This window comes from Ranitomeya imitator, chromosome 6 (assembly GCF_032444005.1).
Source record: "Ranitomeya imitator isolate aRanImi1 chromosome 6, aRanImi1.pri, whole genome shotgun sequence".
NCBI classification, from domain to species: domain Eukaryota; kingdom Metazoa; phylum Chordata; class Amphibia; order Anura; family Dendrobatidae; genus Ranitomeya; species Ranitomeya imitator.
The window spans coordinates 47,365,697-47,384,117 of record NC_091287.1 but is presented as its reverse complement, the minus strand read 5'-3'; the positions used below and the strand labels follow the sequence as shown (position 1 = coordinate 47,384,117).

Below are 18,421 nucleotides of genomic sequence, written 5' to 3'. Positions count from 1 at the left end.
CATGTGTGACATACACATATAATATAAACACACGCACAATTTACCTATACATGCGTATGAAGATATATATTTATATATATATATATATATATATGCATCTGTCTCTGTCAATATAAATAGATAGATGATTCTATATGATGTATATATCTATACACCCGTGTGACTCGCATACAAATAACAGTTTATTACACTCAGACTTACATACTTGCACAAGACATGTTTACAAATATATACATATAAGTATATTTTCACACATTCACAAGCACCGAGGAAAGTACATAGACAAACTCATATACGTTACACATGTAGTACAATGTATACACGTACGTAGATGTGCATACACGAACAAGTATATATTTGTTACATACGCAAGTTTAAGAATATGAACATATGTACACATATATAAAGCATATATATATATATATATATATATATACATATATATATATATATATATATATATATATATATATATATATATATATATATATATATATATATATATATATATATATATATATACAGTATATACTTTAGGGCAATGATCGCCCACAGCCTCCATCTACAAGTCAAATTCTCAAATATACTATTACGTCTAGGGATGAGCGGACCAATGTAAGTTTGGGTTCTGGTACCTGACTGTACTTTATGTCCAAAGCTCGGTTCAGGTACCAGAACTTTACCCGAACTTGACCATGAGCCTGAATTCTATTGAATTATATGGGGACACAAATTTCGAAGCTGGTAAATATTCTCTCTCTCCTCCTGAACTTGACCCATGGCTCCGAACATGAAATCGGACTTCCGGGAGAGGTCCGTGTTCGGAGTTCAGTACCGAACACTAATCTCCGGTACGAACCCCAAACTTTAAAGTTTGGGTTCGCTCATCTCTAATTAAGGTAACGTTCACACTAGCGTTATGCTAGTGTGCGTCGGGTTTGCGTCGGGCGACGCAGCAGCGACGCATGCGTCATGCGCCCCTATATTTAACATGGGGGACGCATGCGTTTTTGTTTGTTGCGTTGTGCGACGCATGCGTCTTTTTTGCCGCAAGCGTCGGACCAAGAAAACGCAACACGTTGCATTTTTCTTGCGTCCGAATTTCGGCAAAAAACGACGCATGCGTCGCAAAACGCAGCATTTTTGCGTGCGTTTTGGTGCGTTTTTGCGTGCGTCGCGCGTTGCGTCGCCGACGCAGCGGCGCATAACGCTAGTGTGAACGTAGCCTAAGACGAAAGAGTTCCTCAGTTACCAGCATTTTACAATGTGTGTGATCTCATAAAGCAAGAACCATTGGATACAATGTATAAATAGTCCCATAAGTTACAGAATTCTAACAAACAAAAAATATGGAAAAAATGGTGTAAGTGCACTATATTGGGAAAACTGTCATAAATTGTATGTTCTTTATACACATTTTATATCGCAGCAGTGATGGCTTCTTGTACATGGGTGATGGGGACAGAAGACAACTAGATTTGCAGCTGATATTGTCCGATACTTTCCAGTAGCTAATTGTACACCTCTGCGGAAGATATTGGCGCAACATAAATATGATACTTTATTGGAATAAATGGTGTTGATGGACCTGAAATCATTATAATTACATAAGGTTTTTTTTTTCTTTTTATTGATGTTTTTGGGAGTTGTTATAGACTGTTTATTAGAAAAAAATGTAGCCGGGTCCTGGATAATGTTGTGCACTCTTGGTTCCCAGGCATGAACACTTCCATCCATATTATCCTTCTCAATATTAGCCTGTTACAATACTGATTTTATGTTACAGGTGTTAGGTATACATATTACTTGTAATTGTCTTTATGAACCTGAAATATTATAGTATGTTCGTGGGAATAAATATGGACATTGGGGCTGAATGGGTAGCCGGGGTGCAAAAAAATTGCTACTGGAATCTAACATTTTGGATTGATTTCTTGTGATATCCATGTGAGTTCTTACTGTCTTGTCTGGCTGTTAAGAAAAATCAAAAGTTACCTGAATAAATATATTAAAAATCACATAATAGTAATGTGTTTGGAGTATTTGTGCTACTTCATTTTAGTAAATGTTTACAAAATGGAGTAAAAAAAGGAAATATTTTCCTTAGATAGAATATATTGAAATTATGGCCTATTTTGCTAATTTTTGTGACCATAAGCGATCTGTTATATTGATCACTTATATATATATACATGTTCAGTAGTATTTAAATAACCGACACTGTACCATGTTAAACTGATGTAGCAGAGCTGAGTGTGTCATTTTAGTTTTTGGGGCTGCAGTTTTTGTTGAGCGTAAGTGCATTGCAAATATGGTTATGTGTATAAGGTTTGCCTAGAGTCCTATGTAAAACCGCAGGAAACATACTGTGATATTATGTAGGGGAAAATAAAGTTCCTTATATACCATAAATATGGAGAATAGAGGATATTGAAGGGCTCATCCACAGATAGATAGCTTCCTATGAATAATTCCTTCAATATCTTGTATTCTCCATATTTATGGTGTATATGGACCCGTATATTTCTCCTTTGCAGTAATTTTGATTCTTTCTTATGAAACCCAGTAAAAGGGTCTGTGATTAATTACCGTACGTAGATTTCGATGGAAAAGACGGAGGAGCGGGCGGTTGACTTGCACATCTTTTTAATTTCAGTACAATGCACATCCCTAAAATTCTGTATCCATCAAATTATAAATGGGAAGAAGGTGGAAATTGAGCAGAACCTATGCCAAATGATATCGTTATATTCAACCATTTGTCTTCCATGTGCACCGTCCGTTTCTTCCTTCCACTGTGGTTCCTCTGTGCCACATTACAGTCATTCGAAGACAGGCGGTGATATAAATAGTGCATTCCTAAACATGGATGATTGCATTTTACTCGTTTTTCCACAGCAACGCCTTGTATTTGCGAATGGACCTCAATTTACGAAATGCCCAGACAAATCTTTACAAATCCCAAATTGTCAGCTTGTCCCAGACAGGATAAGCCACTCACTCCTTCTATCCATTATCTTATCATTGCCTTAATTCTCCGGGACTATGATTTATTTAATATACCAAAACCTTCCATCATCATAATGAGCTGGCGGTGGAATCCTCAGACACAGGGGAGGTAGACAGAGTAAGAAGATACTTCAATCTGTGTCACTTTTCATAAGAGTATAGACCTTTTTGATATTTTTGACTTCACATTCTGCAACAATTATAGTCAAAAGGAGCTTTCAATGGCCATTTGGATATGATGGAAACTAGATCCATCAGAGTGGTCAAAGCAGAGCCTAGGGATGTAATTATGTGATCATTTCATTATACTCCTGGATAGTCAAGTAAGATTTGACAGATTGTATACAGGATCATAGCTCCTTCACTAACTAGGGTCGTGGCATCTATCTGTCCTAAAAATTGCCAAGGGACCCCTTGTACCACCAACAAAACATCATGGCTCTTGCCAGTGGCACATGAACAGTACACATAATTCTTGGAAGGGTCAATATGTGCTTTGAAGTCTTGCAATGGACGCGAGTACTCAATATTTCTCTGGTCAAGTTCTGATGAGGCTACAGTTTTACTGTATCTAATGAAATGTCAAACATTTGATTTTAAGATTTTAGATATACATTTTACCCAGTAATTAGGGATGAGCAGATCCATAGATGTTCGGGTTATGCTACCCGACTCGAACTTTATTTCAAAGTTCGGTTCGGCTACCAGAACTATACCCGACCTTGAAGCAGAACCCGAACCCCAATGAAAACAAGGAGAACCAAAACTTTTGATATGGAAAAAAATCCCTTTCTTTCTTCCCCTGGAACTCCGAACATTTCAGAGGACTTCTTGGAGAAGTCCATGTTCTGTCAGGTACGAACGCTGAACTTTTAACTTCGGGTTCGCTCATCTCTACCAGTAATATGTGCTGACTATTAGGAATATTTATAACTGCTTGTAATTACAATGAGAAGATCTTTCATTTAGGAAAGTTGGAGAAACTCCATGCCCCAGCTGTGTTACGTTGTACTGTGTATGTCAATGAGAGAACTGATCTACAATGTTTGTTTCTTTCATGTAGGACCCCATTTTTCTGCACTACCGAACTACATTTTCTATAGGAGTCCAGAGAGAAGCTCCAAGACTTTTTACCATGAACACCATCATGTTCAACAAGCTCAGCGGTCAAGTCCTGTTTGAGGATGCCACAAGTGACCGTGAAAGGGTAGTTCGACCATATGTCGTAGGAATGGAGAGCCCCAATCCTGATATTGGCCTTCAAGACAGTGTGTCAGTAAAGGACAATGCCATCATTAGACATCGGCGCCCCGGGTAAGAACGCTTACTTGAGCTATATTATATTAGTATTGAATTGAATTGAAGGGAATCTGATAGGATGATTTTACTACTGATTTTCCTACTAAGATAAGTAATATGGCTGTTTAGATCCTACTACAACAATAAAAATAATGTTTGTCTCATAGTAATCCGATGTGTCCTCTCTGAGAAATCAACCTTTCAGTACACATACAAATTAGAATGGAAGTACTGTGCGGGCATGTCCATAACCTCTGAGTGCAGTAACTTGCCCCCACTGTACTTCCAGGCTAATTCGCCTATGATTTCCCAACATTGGAACATCAGATTACTTCAAGACAGAAATCATTTTTATTATTGTACTTGGACCTATACTACTAGCTTCAGTCATAAAGTCGTTGTGACAGGTTCACTTTAAATAGGTAATATATAATATCGTTCCAGATTTAGAGAACATAGTCTTTTCATAGGTCTTCTTGGGCAATCGAGCTATTATTAAAGCCAATAGAAGTTATGGCTGGACTGGTTTTATTCTTTCTGTTGATTTCTACACGTGTCTCTAATTATTGCGTGCAGCATTGACATTGGTATATCTCATCTGATAATAGCTGCAGGATGACTCTACTGATCCATTGGTGTCTAAGGGACCAACGATAAGCTGTGGTGTAAGATCTGATTGTACTTCAAGCAAGTGGTGACACAGCTGGTGGAAAGTCCGTTTGGTCAAGTAGTAAGGCCATGGCTTCATAGCGACAAGGGTCACGTGAAAACAAATCTCAAAGAAGTTGTGTGATCAGAAACATTAGTATAACTTGTCTGCGGCTTGGTTGGTGTTGGATTTAGTTGTGAAAAAAATAAGTTAAAATCACCGACAGGTTAAAGTCAATTTTCATTGAAATCCTGTGTGTCTGGCAATAACCCCCCCCAATAGTGTTAGATTTTTTGCGATGCTCGTGTGAGGGATCACAACCCGACACTGAGATGTTTTCTCCTTACTTTCCAAGAGCTATAACTTTCTTTGTAACTTCTCAGTCAATATAGTTGTATGAGGGCTTTTTTTGACTGTACGAGCTATTGCTTTTATCAGTTATGATTTTGGCGTCCATATGTTTTTTTTATTCCATTTTTTTGGGGTTGGCAAATTGGCTATACAAAGAGCAAGAGTGATATTTAGAATTTTTTTTGGGGTGTTAGGGTATGGCAATTTTTTTTCTTTGTGTTAATAACTTTATGGAGAAAGGGGCTGGGTTATAAGAACTTTTTTTATTACAAATATTTTCCTTTTTTCAAAAAAATGAGTTTTATTTGCCTCCTTAGTCACTTTGTCTTTCAAAGGGTTCTCTTTATCAAAGTCAATCTCTTTCACATTGCAGCATAGCGGAAAATAGCTGATTTTCATGGGGGTTGGAAGCCTTCTTTAGCCATTGCAGGGGGAAAGTATTATTATATGGACAATTTAAGTCCGCCGGACTGGAACCACTCATCATACCGTTTCTACACCTTAATTGGACATATACAGACATTGACTTATGAATGAGGTCAATCAGATCCTGCTATGGCTGCTTTCATAAGACAACTATTATGAAGCCTGTTTCATAAGATCGCTTTATCAGACAAAATATTTATGAATTCATTACAAATTCTGATAGTACTTGATGTTTTAGTGGTGTTTCAAGATATCAGTATACATTACAGCTGTATATAGAGCTCTAACAACAGGTTATATTGAGGCCTACACTATGTGGGAGATTTATGAAGTCGGCTCGAGGTTAAACTGTGTTTGTTGTCCATAGCAACCAATCGCAGCTCAGCTTTTTTTTTAAATGATGTCCCTGAAAAATGAAAGCTGCTCTGTGATTGGTTGCTGTGGGTATCAAAGAAGTCTATTCATATGATCCATATTCAGTACAGATATATTTAATTTTTGAGGTTGTGTCTGAAAAAATCATCAAACACTTTCAGCAATTCCGTTAAATTTCATATATATTCTGAAGCAAACTATAAAAAAGTAGATTTTTCTACGCTATCTACCCAGAAATAAATTTGCCGTCCCGATTCACTAATTTACTTTGCCCTAATTCACATCTGTTCTGTCAGAGGAGCAGAAAACCAAAAACGATAGAGTGCCATTGCATGGCAGACAGCACTAGTACCAGATAGAACCCATTGATGTATCATGAGGTCCATCAGATTCTGTTATGGGTATTTTATACAGTACATGTAATGAAGTTTATAGCAGAGGCTTCCCCTCAGATGTGAACGGAGCCCCAAGCTGGTTTTACACGTTCGACGGTCACGACCAAAGTGCAAAAGCATACAACAGTCTTTTGCATTCAGGTCAGAAGACCCATGGCAGGTCTGGATATCACGATCTGTACTTGGACCATGAATGTCAGACGTGTCAAATTAGCCATAATTTTCCAATACATGCGAATCATATGAAGTAAATGTCTGCTTTGCTTCCTACCCCTGGAGCTTATTTAAAAAAATGGGGCTCTGTCTTTTATCATTGGGTAACTGCAAACTTTTCTCTCTCTGTTCACCTCCATGAGGGCAAGACCATCTAATATGTTCCTCAACTCTACACAAAGCCAGATATCGGGGGGGGGGGTGGAGAATGGTGGGGCATGTTGTATTTTAGCATGTCCAATCCTTTTGATATCATGGGAGATCGACAGAGTTGTCTGGTAGCATTTTATACCCCCGTTCCCATTTACCATTGATGCTTGCTTGGCTGAACTGGAATATCAATATTGGCTCTATGCAGATGTTATTTTTGTGATGTTTGTAGGTCTAATGATTCAGTTCTTCTAACAGAAAGGACAATTGGAGAGATTTTTTTAGCATAAATGTAAGGGTATGTTCCCATTCAAGGTCCCCATATAAATTGAATAAAAGTCGGGCAAACCGTCTAGTACATATGGGGACATAATGACTGTGCAGTTGCAATTTAGTTACCCGTTCCTTTTGTTCATTGAGGAGATAAGCCACTGCCAGATGACTCTGGCAGTGGCTCTTTCATAAATTGAACAATAATTTAGTGATAGCTATGTAATGTGTGTGGCCAGCTTTACTCTATAGTAAGTGACACCACTAGATATTCACAGGGTATTGCCTACCAGTAGATGGTGTCACTCATTCTGAATTAAATTACAAATTGCCAAAAGGCAAATAATCCCGACCCTAACTAAGGCTATAAAATATAACTTTTGTTCAAACTACTAAAGTAATAATTAATTATTAAAACTCACATTAGTCAGTATGGTGTAGAAGGACATGGTTATACTATTGATTGGACTCATGTCCTATAAAGTGCTCAATGTCCTAATATTGTTAATTGTCCTAACATTATTTGAAATTACAGGAGTATGGATTAAGGTGCGGCCGCTAGCTATCTACCAAAACTATTGCCTTGACATTACTTCACTGACTATTGCTATCTAAAAGTGCCCTAAGCCTCCTCAACATGTTTCGCCAGCATGACTGGCGTCATCAGGGGATTGAGGCAATAATAATAGCGGCCACTTTGCAGGCGTAGTGTAGCCAAAAACTGTACTGACATTCGGTTTTACTGAAAAAGGGAACAGTTTTCAAGTGAAATGGTGTGAAATTTTGCAAAAAATTACTGTAAGTTTTACTGGCAAACCTATGCAGCACAGATGAGACCCCAAATGCTGCCCTTTCTTTCACTGTGAATGTAAGGCTACGTTCACATTTGCGTTGTGCGGTGCTGCTATTAAATATAGGGGCGCATGACGCATGCGTCACCGCGGCTGCGCCCGACGCACCACCGCAAGATGCTAATGTGAACGTAGCCTATGAAAGCTGTCAGTCAAATTTGCATGAAATCCACTTTCTATGCATGAGTTTCACCATGATGGCTTCCAAAAATAAAGAAATTGCTAAAATATAAGCATATTTGATAGTGACGCATCCATAAAAGTGATAAAACTATTAATCCATAAGATAGATGCCGTAATTTTTTTTTTTTTTTAGAAACACCAGAATTGCCGTACCTCCCCCCAAAATACTAAATGCAATATATAAAAACAATCAAATCGTCTTATGTACCCAAATGGTGCCAATAAATACTACAGATTGGCATTCAAAAACAAGCTTTCACACAGTTCCACCGATTAAAAAAAAAAAGTAATTTTCTTAATAAGTAATAAAAACCCTACGTTTCGTATTGCCGTAATCATATAAGAATCATATTGCAAGGTCATTTTCACTGCACAATGATGTGTCGTAAAAACAAACCCAAAAAACAGTGACGGAATTGCATATTTTTCACCATTTCACCTCCCTTAAATTTTTTTTTTACATTTATAAGAACATTTTACGGTAAAACGAATGGCATCGATGGAAACGTTGGCTTTATTTTTTTTTTACAAAGTGAAAGTGCAAAAATGAAAATTGTCTGTGTCATTAAGGGGTTAAAAAAGGATACTCCCACATGTTACATCATAATATTATAATATATGACTTAGCTAAAAATACAAATTGGTGTCTTACTCATGAAATATCCTCTTGTCTGAGGAATCAATACACATCATAGCAATTCAGTATTCTCCTAAAATTTGTACTTTCCACCATCCCTTCTCTCACGTCATCATGTTTACCAGTATGCTCTTGTTCTTTCATCGCCCGTGACTAAAGCCCACCTAGCCCCCAGCACTTTTCTTGTCCTGCACCCATGCACTGTAGGCATGTGATGCTGCATGACACATAAGATTGGAGGCACAACGTAGCCCAAGCACTTTGCGTTGCGTTGTGTTTTATAGATGTAGAACGCATTGATCCACAACTCAGCCATGTGCTTGAGATCTCAGAATGTAAGTGAGTCTTCTTTACTTCTTTTTCATTTTGCTTCTATTTTCAGTTTTATAGTGTTGTATCGCAGTTCTATAAAAATAAGGTTAAAAATATAACTTTTATAGGGATAATCATTATATGCGTCTTCTGCCCTCTTGGAGGTACATCTGACTCAATTGTCTATGGTGGCAAAATTACCAGCAGATTAGTGGTCACTGTGTAAACTATGAATGTGAAACTTTAGAGAGTTTGTGGGTTTGGAATTACCGGATTTATCCGCAGAAGAAATATATCATATGATACAAAGCATCTTTACCATCTGCTCATCAATTGGATTTTCCATTTACTGCTTCGAGGAAGCGATTTGTTCGAGTCTGAGTGTAATACATGAATATGTCCTGTGTTACAGACTTATCAATCATAAGACAGAAAGTAATTCCTTTCTACATCAAAGTGTATTTCTGTACATACTAGAAAATGTGTTCAGGGTGTGCCGTCTGTATATGTAGGTTATACATATATATATATATAGATCAGTGAAAGATAGAAAGGGAAGCTAAAACCAGTTGTTGCACGTAATATAGTGTGTACATGTATATAGGCCTAATATCAGTGGCAGAGACTATCGAATCTTTTGAAATGCAAATTTGTCATGTTCAATAAAATTTTCCCCTAAATTAATTTTGCAGTGAATCGCAAAACTGCCAAGCCTCCAACTGCCCTGAAAAGATATGTGCACCTCTCTGATGTCCTCTACGACTATATACAACTCATTACAAGCGCTTTAAAAACAATTTCAAAGTGACCCGGAAGTAACCAACAGTCCAATTAATAAGTCGGTGCACTGATGTTTTTTTTTTAAATAAAAAAAATGGTCCAAGCATTAGCCATCTTTGTGATCAAACAAACCATTGAAGAACACTGATACAAACTGATAGTGTCGCTGTCAGAGGTAACATGAATTGTGACTAATATCAGTGATATGCAATATATTCTATATCACCCTCCACTTCTTCCCCACAAATACACTTGCTGGATGAAAAGAAGGCCAAGTGTGACCTGTTTTTGGTAGTATAACTGCTGAGATGGCTGGCGCCAATGGTCAAGGTGGTGCTTCTGCTAGATGTGATATGTTTCTATCTTTTACACTTACTTATCCATTGCCACTTTTCTTTTACCATACATTTTGTACAACACTATAATTAATTTTTGATAAGCTTACAAGTTGTGTGATATATTAGGCATCGAGTGAATATGCAGTTTAGAAGTTGATGTGTTGAAATCTGGAAAAATGGGGAAACCTAAGAATCGCAGGTACTGTTACAAGAGGCGAATTGTAAAAGCTAAATGACTGGATAAGACCCTCTTCAAAATGGCAGCTAATGTTGGCTGTTCCCAGTTTAAGATCTTGAGGGGTGTTGCCGGTATACAACAGGTCTTGTGGGATGCTCAATGTTCCCATTATACAGTAGATCTTGTGGACCTATTCCCAGTATATGACAGGTCTTGTGAGATATTGCCATTATACGGCAGGTCTTGTGGGGTTGGTCCCAACATACAGCAAATTTTGTAAGATGTTTCCTTTATATGGCATGTTTTGTGGGATGTTCTAAGTATATGGCAGGCAATGTGGAGCATTCCCAGTAAATGGCAGGTCTTGTGAGGTGTTCCCAGTATAAGTCTGGTTTTGATTGGTGTCCCCATTATATTGAAGGGCTTGTGGGATCAGTGACCTGTCAGCAGTCTGCATTATGAATACCTGATCAGAGCACCACATGAAGACCCCCACAGGCCGCCCCAGAGCACGAGCATATAATTAAGTCAAAACTGAAAATAATGATTAAACAACAACCACAAGACGCATTTCATCACCGGGTATCATTGTAATCAGTATAACGGCGCCGACCTGACACTGTGTGTAGATTACTGTGCACAATCCTGTTGACAGGTTTCCTTCCAAACCGCCTCTAAAACACTTTCAAAATGTTCAAGGAAACATCAAGGCATCTTTGTAGCATTTTGCCGCTGACTTCTGTTGTAAAATATGTAGCTCCTTCATTGTGGAAAACTCCTGAAAAATGGTCAGGTCACTTCTTTTAAAACCTTTAAAACTTTTCAAAACCTGAAGCTTATTAAAAATCCTCAAAAGTCTCAATGTGTGAACAGCAAGTCGTTTTTCAATAGAAATAAATAGTAAGCATTTATTTTTTTCAAGCAATTTTTTGGAGCGCACCCTCTCTAAAAGACTCCTCAAAAAACTCAGTGTGCACTTAGCTTAAGGGTATGTTCACACTGTGTTTTTTCCAGTAATCAAAAATACCTGTTATTCCAGCAGAAGACACTTCAAGAATCGCTCCACTTCTCAGGAGTTTTGTAAACCTGGAACATTTTTTTATTAGCATTCCTTCGCTGTTTCCTGAGTATTTTTTGTATAATTTTTTGCAGCATTTTTTGTGGCGTCTTTTTAGTGGTGTTTTATTTTTTATCTGTTAAACGATTAAATATATAGTAGTGTTTTTTGAAACCCTTAAAAAATGTGTGTTTCTTTTTTTTTTTATAAACTCTTGGTGGCTGTGAAAGTCTGAAGCGTTTAAAAGACGTTCAAAGGCCTGAATGTATGAACAGCAAGTCATTTTCCCATACAAATTAATAGGAACATTCTTTCAATCGCTTTTTTAGCACTTTTTGAGTGTGAACATTCCCTATAAATGATGTATTATTTAATGGAGAAAGTGTAAATGATTAGACATGTGTCTTATCATCCTATGTAAGTATTGTAAAGATCATTATGTGGGTTTATTTTGAGTAACCTGTGGAGGGCATACAGTGGGTACGGAAAGTATTCATACCCCTTTAAAGTTTTTCACCCATGGATTTGGGGATCCTCTGCCGTTCTTCCTTGCAGATCCTCTCCAGTTCCGTCAGGTTGGATGGTGAACGTTGGTGGACAGCCATTTTCAGGTCTCTCCAGAGAGGCTCATTTGGGTTTAGGTCAGGGCTCTGGCATGGCCAGTCAAGAATGGTTACAGAGTTGTTCTGAAGCCACTCCTTTGTTATTTTAGCTGTGTGATCAGGGTCATTGTCTTGTTGGGAGGTGAACCTTTGGCCAAGTCTGAGGTCTGGAGCACTGTGGAAGAGGTTTTCATCCAGGATATCTCTGTACTTGCTCGCATTCATGTTTCCTTCAATGGCAACCAGTCGTCCTGTCCCTGCAGCTGAAAAACACCCCCATAACATGATGCTGCCACCATCATGTTTCACTGTTGGGATTGTATTGGGCAGGTGATGAGCAGTGCCTGGTTTTCTCCACACATACCTCTTAGAATTATCACCAAAAAGGTCTATCTTTGTCTCATCAGACCAGAGAATCTTATTTCTCATAGTCTGGGAGTCCTTAATGTGTTTTTTAGTAAACTCTATGCTGGTTCCCATATGTCTTGCACTGAGGAGAGGCTTCCGTCTGGCCACTCTGCCATAAAGGCTTGACTGGTGGAGGGCTGCAGTGATAGTTGACTTTGTGGAACTTTCTCCCATCTCCTCACTGCATCTCTGGAGCTTAACCACAGTGATCTTGGGGTTCTTCTTTACCTCTCTCACCTAGGCTCTTCTCCCACGATTGCTCAGTTTGGCTGGACGGAGAGGTCTAGGAAGACCTCTGGTGGTCCCAAATTTCTTCCGTTTAAGGATTATGGAGGCCACTGTGCTCTTAGGAACTTTGAGTACTGCAGAAATTCTGTTGTAACCTTGGCCAGATCTGTGCCTTGCCACAATTCTGTCTCTGAGCTCCCTGGCCAGTTCCTTTGACCTCATGATTCTCATTTGGTCTGACATGCACTGTGAGCTGTCAGGTCTTATATAGACAGGTGTGTGCCTTTCCAAATCAAGTCCTAACAGTTTAATTAAACACAGCTGGACTCCAATGAAGGAGTAGAACCATCTCAAGGAGGATCACAAGGAAATGGACAGCATGGGACTTAAATATGAGTGTCTGAGCAAAGGGTCTGAATACTTATGACCATGAGATATTTCAGTTTTTCTTTTTTAATAAATTAGCAAAAATGTCTACATTTCTGTTTTTTTTCAGTCAAGATGTGGTGCAGAGTGTACATTAATGAGAAAAATTAACTTTTTTGAATTTACCAAATGGCTGCAATAAACAAAGAGTGAAAAATGTAAAGGGGTCTGAATACTTTCCGTACCCACTGTATGTCATCGCAGTGATGTGACAAACTCAGTTCTGCTGTATCTGTACTAATGCGTTATGAATGGAACATTTTATTTGTTTCACGTTCTCATTGATTTTGTTCTGCATTTGAACATATTAATGGTATGTCACTGATTGGTATGTGTTACCAGTGTCAGGCTGGGTTGACAAAGGCCCTCCAGTAACATTGACTCTGGGGGCCCACTGTTCAGCTACATGCAAATATTACCCTCTTTATAAAAATTACCTCTGCTTCTATATATTAATAAACTAGTTTAATAAATGATGAGATGTTGCTTTTATCTGTAATTAGTGAATCATATATAATGGGCCAACTACTGCTCTTGCTGTAGGGGTAAGTAGCTTACTCCTGCATGATTGGCCCTCCGGGGGATTTACCTGTTCTCCCATCGGCCAGTCCGAGCCTGTGTGTTAATACTTGTATTCGTCTCTTACTCCTGCATGAATGACCCACCGGGGGATTTACCTGTTCTCCCATCGTCCAGTCCGAGCCTGTGTGTTAATACTTGTATTCGTGTCTTACTCCTGCATGAGTGGCCCACCGGGGGATTTACCTATTCTCCCATCGGCCAGTCTAAGTCTGTGTGTTAATACTTGTATTCGTGTCTTAATCCTGCATGAGTGGCCCACCGGGGGATTTACCTGTTCTCCCATCATCCAGTCCGAGCCTGTGTGTTAATACTTGTATTCGTGTCTTACTCCTGCATGAGTGGCCCACCAGGGGATTTACCTGTTCTCCCATCATCCAGTCCGAGCCTGTGTGTTAATACTTGTATTCGTTTCCCATTGGGGGATTTCCCTCTTCTCCCATCGACCAGTCCGAGCCTGTGTGCTAATACTTGTATTCATGTCTTTTTAATGCTAATGTGACATCATTTGGTGGGATAAAGTCTCAGGTGGTCACACCAATCAAAGAACAAATGAGGAAGGAGAAAAATAATGTAACATAAGACGTCATTAAAATACCATTTTGGCTTGTCATTGCCAGCAGATGAAATGTATTTCATATTTTCTATTAGTTAATCTGTTTTGCAGACACAAGGCTTGATAAATAACTATGGTAATTGTGAGTGGAGCGGCTTGTCATTAGCTGCTCTTGTATCCAGCCTTTCTCTTCTGATGTTCTCAGAAATTCTAAACATTTGTGATGATGTCTGCCATGCCTGGGCTCGAACACTCTTACTGCAGGGATCATGTTGACTTGCAGTGACATCTGCTGGAATCCTATTAGTACTCGGCTGAATTCTATTACTCACGTCTGGGCATCTGAATGTGTATTTGGGGCCGCGCCAGATATTTCTAAAGATGCTTTCGAAGTTCTGCTGCCAAGGAAAAATTGATGTCAGTAACAAATTCCAGGTAGTGAAAGTGTTTTAAAGAGTCTTTTATTTAAATAAAAAAGACAACTCTTTGTCAAATAGCACTAGGTAGCGTCCGCGCCAAGACCCGGACTTTTATAGAACTAATGGAAACAACTTTTTCAGTAATACTAATGACTGTGCTTTTTGGACACTTCCAAATTTTGAAGAATGCAGAATAAATATTTGTTTTACTATTCAAGCTTGTTCACATATTGCAGATTCGCTGCAGTGGATTACTCTACCGGCGAAGTAAATGACATTTTTAAAAATCTTATCCATGCACTGTGTATATTTTTTGTCATCAGCTTCCCTCTATGTAATCCGACAGCAGCATAATGTAGGGGCAGAGACCCTGATTCCAGGTATATCCCACTTACTGGGCTATGTTTTGCTGTTTCATTACAATCAGTGTTTTATCAGCAGGAGATTATCATTACAGGACAACTTTCTGGTGTACACTCTATATTGACAGAAAGCTACCTATCACTGATGGGGAATGATTGGACCAGGAGGCACGACACACCTAGTCCTGCAGTGATAATCTCTTGCTGATAAAGTACTAATTTTATTGAAAAAGTAAACACAGGCTAGTTGTGACGCCATGGGACAGGTTCATCACGAGGTCCAAGGTTAGATACCAGGAGGGCTCATGGTACAGAAGGGTAATGTAAAGTCCGAGATCAAATGCCAGGAGGATACATCAAAACAAGGGAGTACAACAAATGGATAGTCAGAGGCCAAGTCTGGGGTCAGATACCTGAAGTCAGAGAGCATCAAAATCAGAAGGGATAATCCACGAGAATGGTCAGAACAGATCCAAGGTCATAAACAAGATCAGAAGTCAGACACAGAGCTAAGCACACACTCACACACCTAACTAATGCAAAGCTACAACTGACAATCTGCTGCTACCTGCAAGCCAGCTAAATACCTAGAAAATCATCTCAGAACGGGAGGCACCTGTGGAAACATCAGTTATTTTGACAAAAATTTGCCGAAGTGCGACTTTTTGCTCTAAAAAAAAAATCGCAAATCAGGTCAAAGAAACAAAATATTTGATTTTTGACAAAATTCATGAAGCGCGTTTTCTTTCATGTCCTTTCTATTGGTTAGGCCATCAGTCTCAAATTAGTTTGTGTCTGACTGTTGCCACCCTCACTAATCAGCTGTTTAAAACACATGGACACCTTTTAGAACGATACTTTTTAAGGCCGGTTTCACACGTCAGTGGCTCCGGTACGTGAGGTGACCTTTTCCTCACATACCGGAGACACTGACGCACGTAGACACATTAAAATCAATGTGTCTCTGCACATGTCAGCGTGTTTTCACGGACCGTGTGTCCGTTTGGAAAACACGGAGACATGTCAGTGTTCGTGGGAGCGCACGGATCACACGGACCCATTAAAGTCATAGGATGTTGTCCGTGTGCAGTCCGTGTGCCATGCAGGAGACAGCGCTACTGTAAGCGCTGTCCCCCCCCCCCCCGCGTGTGGTGCTGAAGCCCCATTCATTTCTTCTCTCCCGCAGCGTTTGCTGGAAAGAAGGAATGAATAATCTTTTTTTTTTAAATTTATTTTTGTTTTTAAAATAAAGTTGCAGTTAATCTGCCCCCTCCCACCCCCTGTGCGCCCCCCCGCTGGCATTAAAATACTTACCCAGCTCCCACGGCACTTACATCCTCTCAGCGTAGCTGCTTGTCCTGCATGAGCGGTGTAAAACCGCAGTGGAATCCGCACAAAAAACGCGGTGCATCCTCTATAAATCCGCAGCAAAATCGCCTCACCGCAAATGCAGGTAAATATAGGTCAATGACCTACTTTACCTACATTCTCCGGGGTTTTGGAGAATTAGCGGAGCTCGTGGCTGCAAAATATTTTAACCCCTTCAGATGGATTTACATCGTTGGACGTGACAGATCCTCGGAAGGTAAGGATATTGTTGGTTTATTATTTTTTTTTTTCTTTACAGATCGAGGGTCTTCAGTGAGTGGATTGAGAGTAGAATAAATTAATACAACAACCTTTGTGATTTTTTCATTAAATTAATTTTTAATAATGTGTGTGTTTTTTTTTAACCCTTTACTAGTATTGGATTAATAATGGATAGGTGTCATAATTGATGCCTTTCCATTATTAATTAGGTTTAATGTCACCTTACAATAGCAAGGTGGCATTAACCCTTCATTACCCCGTATCCCACCGCTACACGGGAATGGGAAGAGAGTGGCCAAGTGCCAGAATAGGCGCATCTTCCAGATGTGCCTTTTCTGGGGTGGCTGGGGGCAGATATTTTTAGCCAGGGGGGGGCCAATAACCATGGACCCTCTCCAGGCTATTAATATCTGCCCTCAGTCACTGGCTTTACTACTCTGGCGGAGAAAATTGTGCGGGAGCCCACGCCAATTTTTTCCGCCATTTAACCCTTTAATTTACTAGCTAGAACGGCCAAATTTTGCATAGACACACTACTGACATTAGTAGTGTGGAATATGCAAAAAAAAAATGGGGATATGAGATGGTTTACTGTATGTAAACTAGGTCTCATATCATGTCGGGTTTAGGAAGGAGAAAGCAAAAGACGGTAATTGAATTACCGGCTTTCTGCTATATCGCGCTGGATGAAATAATAATATATATATATATATGTGTCTCAATGACATATATATATATATATATATACCTATTCTATGTGTACACATTTATTCTACCTATTCTACTGTAACCTGTCAGTGTGATTTTACTGTACACCGCACTGAATTACCGGCTTTTCTCTCTAACAGCGCTGCGTATTCCTCGCAAGTCACACTGCTGGTCCGTGTGTAATCCGTATTTTTCACGCTTCCATAGACTTTCATTGACGTTTTATTTGCGCAATACGGTGACAAATGTAGCATGCTGCGATTTTCTACGGCCGTAGAAAGCCGTATAATACTGATCAGTAAAATACGGCAGATAGGAGCAGGGGCATAGAGAATAATTGTGCCGTATGTTTTGCGAGTTATGGACGTAGTTTCTGCGCTCTTACGTCCGTAAAACTCGCAAGTGTGACGCCGGCCTTACACCGTTCTGTAGACCTGCAAATCATCTACTTATTAGCTGTTCTGTTGGGTACTGCTGTGCTGTTCCATTTGGGTATGTTGTGATTTCAGAAAAACCCTGTTTGTGGAAAAAACATCCCATTTTAATACAAATATTAGATGTGAAGAGGAAAATATGAAACACACTACAAAAAGTGTGGTTTTGTGGCTCTTTTCTCTTTCTTGACGTGTTTTGGTGTTTCCAAATTAATCATGCACGTTTATTTTCAGATGTTTTTTCTAAAATCCTCTTTGGCAATGTTCACATGCTGCGTTTTTGCTGCGTTCTATTTTTCAGCTGCAAAAAATGCTTTCTTGGCAGTAAAGAAGCAGGTTTTGCTGCATCTTTTTCTGTTTTTTTTTTGCGTTTTTATTGCTGCATTTTTGTTCTCTCTTGTGCATGTTGATAATGTTTAGCCCCCTCCCCTCCCCCCCGAGAAATAAAACATAATTTAACTTCCTAAGGTTTTTTGCACCAAAAACGCAGCACAAACTGATACACAGTTTTTTTGCACATACCCATTGTTTCCTCTGGGTGAAAAAACGCTGAAAATACGCAGAAAAAACGCGGAAAGAAGTGACATCCTGCAGTTTGCAAAAACGCAGCAGTTTTCCGAATCAGTCAGGAAAATA

At 39.2% G+C, this 18,421-nt stretch overlaps 1 protein-coding gene across 2 annotated transcripts in view; it reads left to right on the top strand.

Moving 5' to 3' along the window:
• The window catches only part of MKX (mohawk homeobox), a 120,272-nt gene that overhangs the window by 3,392 nt on the left and 98,459 nt on the right, over positions 1–18,421 (top strand). For both annotated transcript variants that reach the window (XM_069729624.1, XM_069729625.1), the window contains exon 2: positions 4,073–4,323. In XM_069729624.1, the coding sequence (XP_069585725.1) occupies positions 4,145–4,323 (179 nt within the window). In that variant the 5' untranslated portion in view covers positions 4,073–4,144. The remainder of the gene's footprint in view (positions 1–4,072; positions 4,324–18,421) is intronic.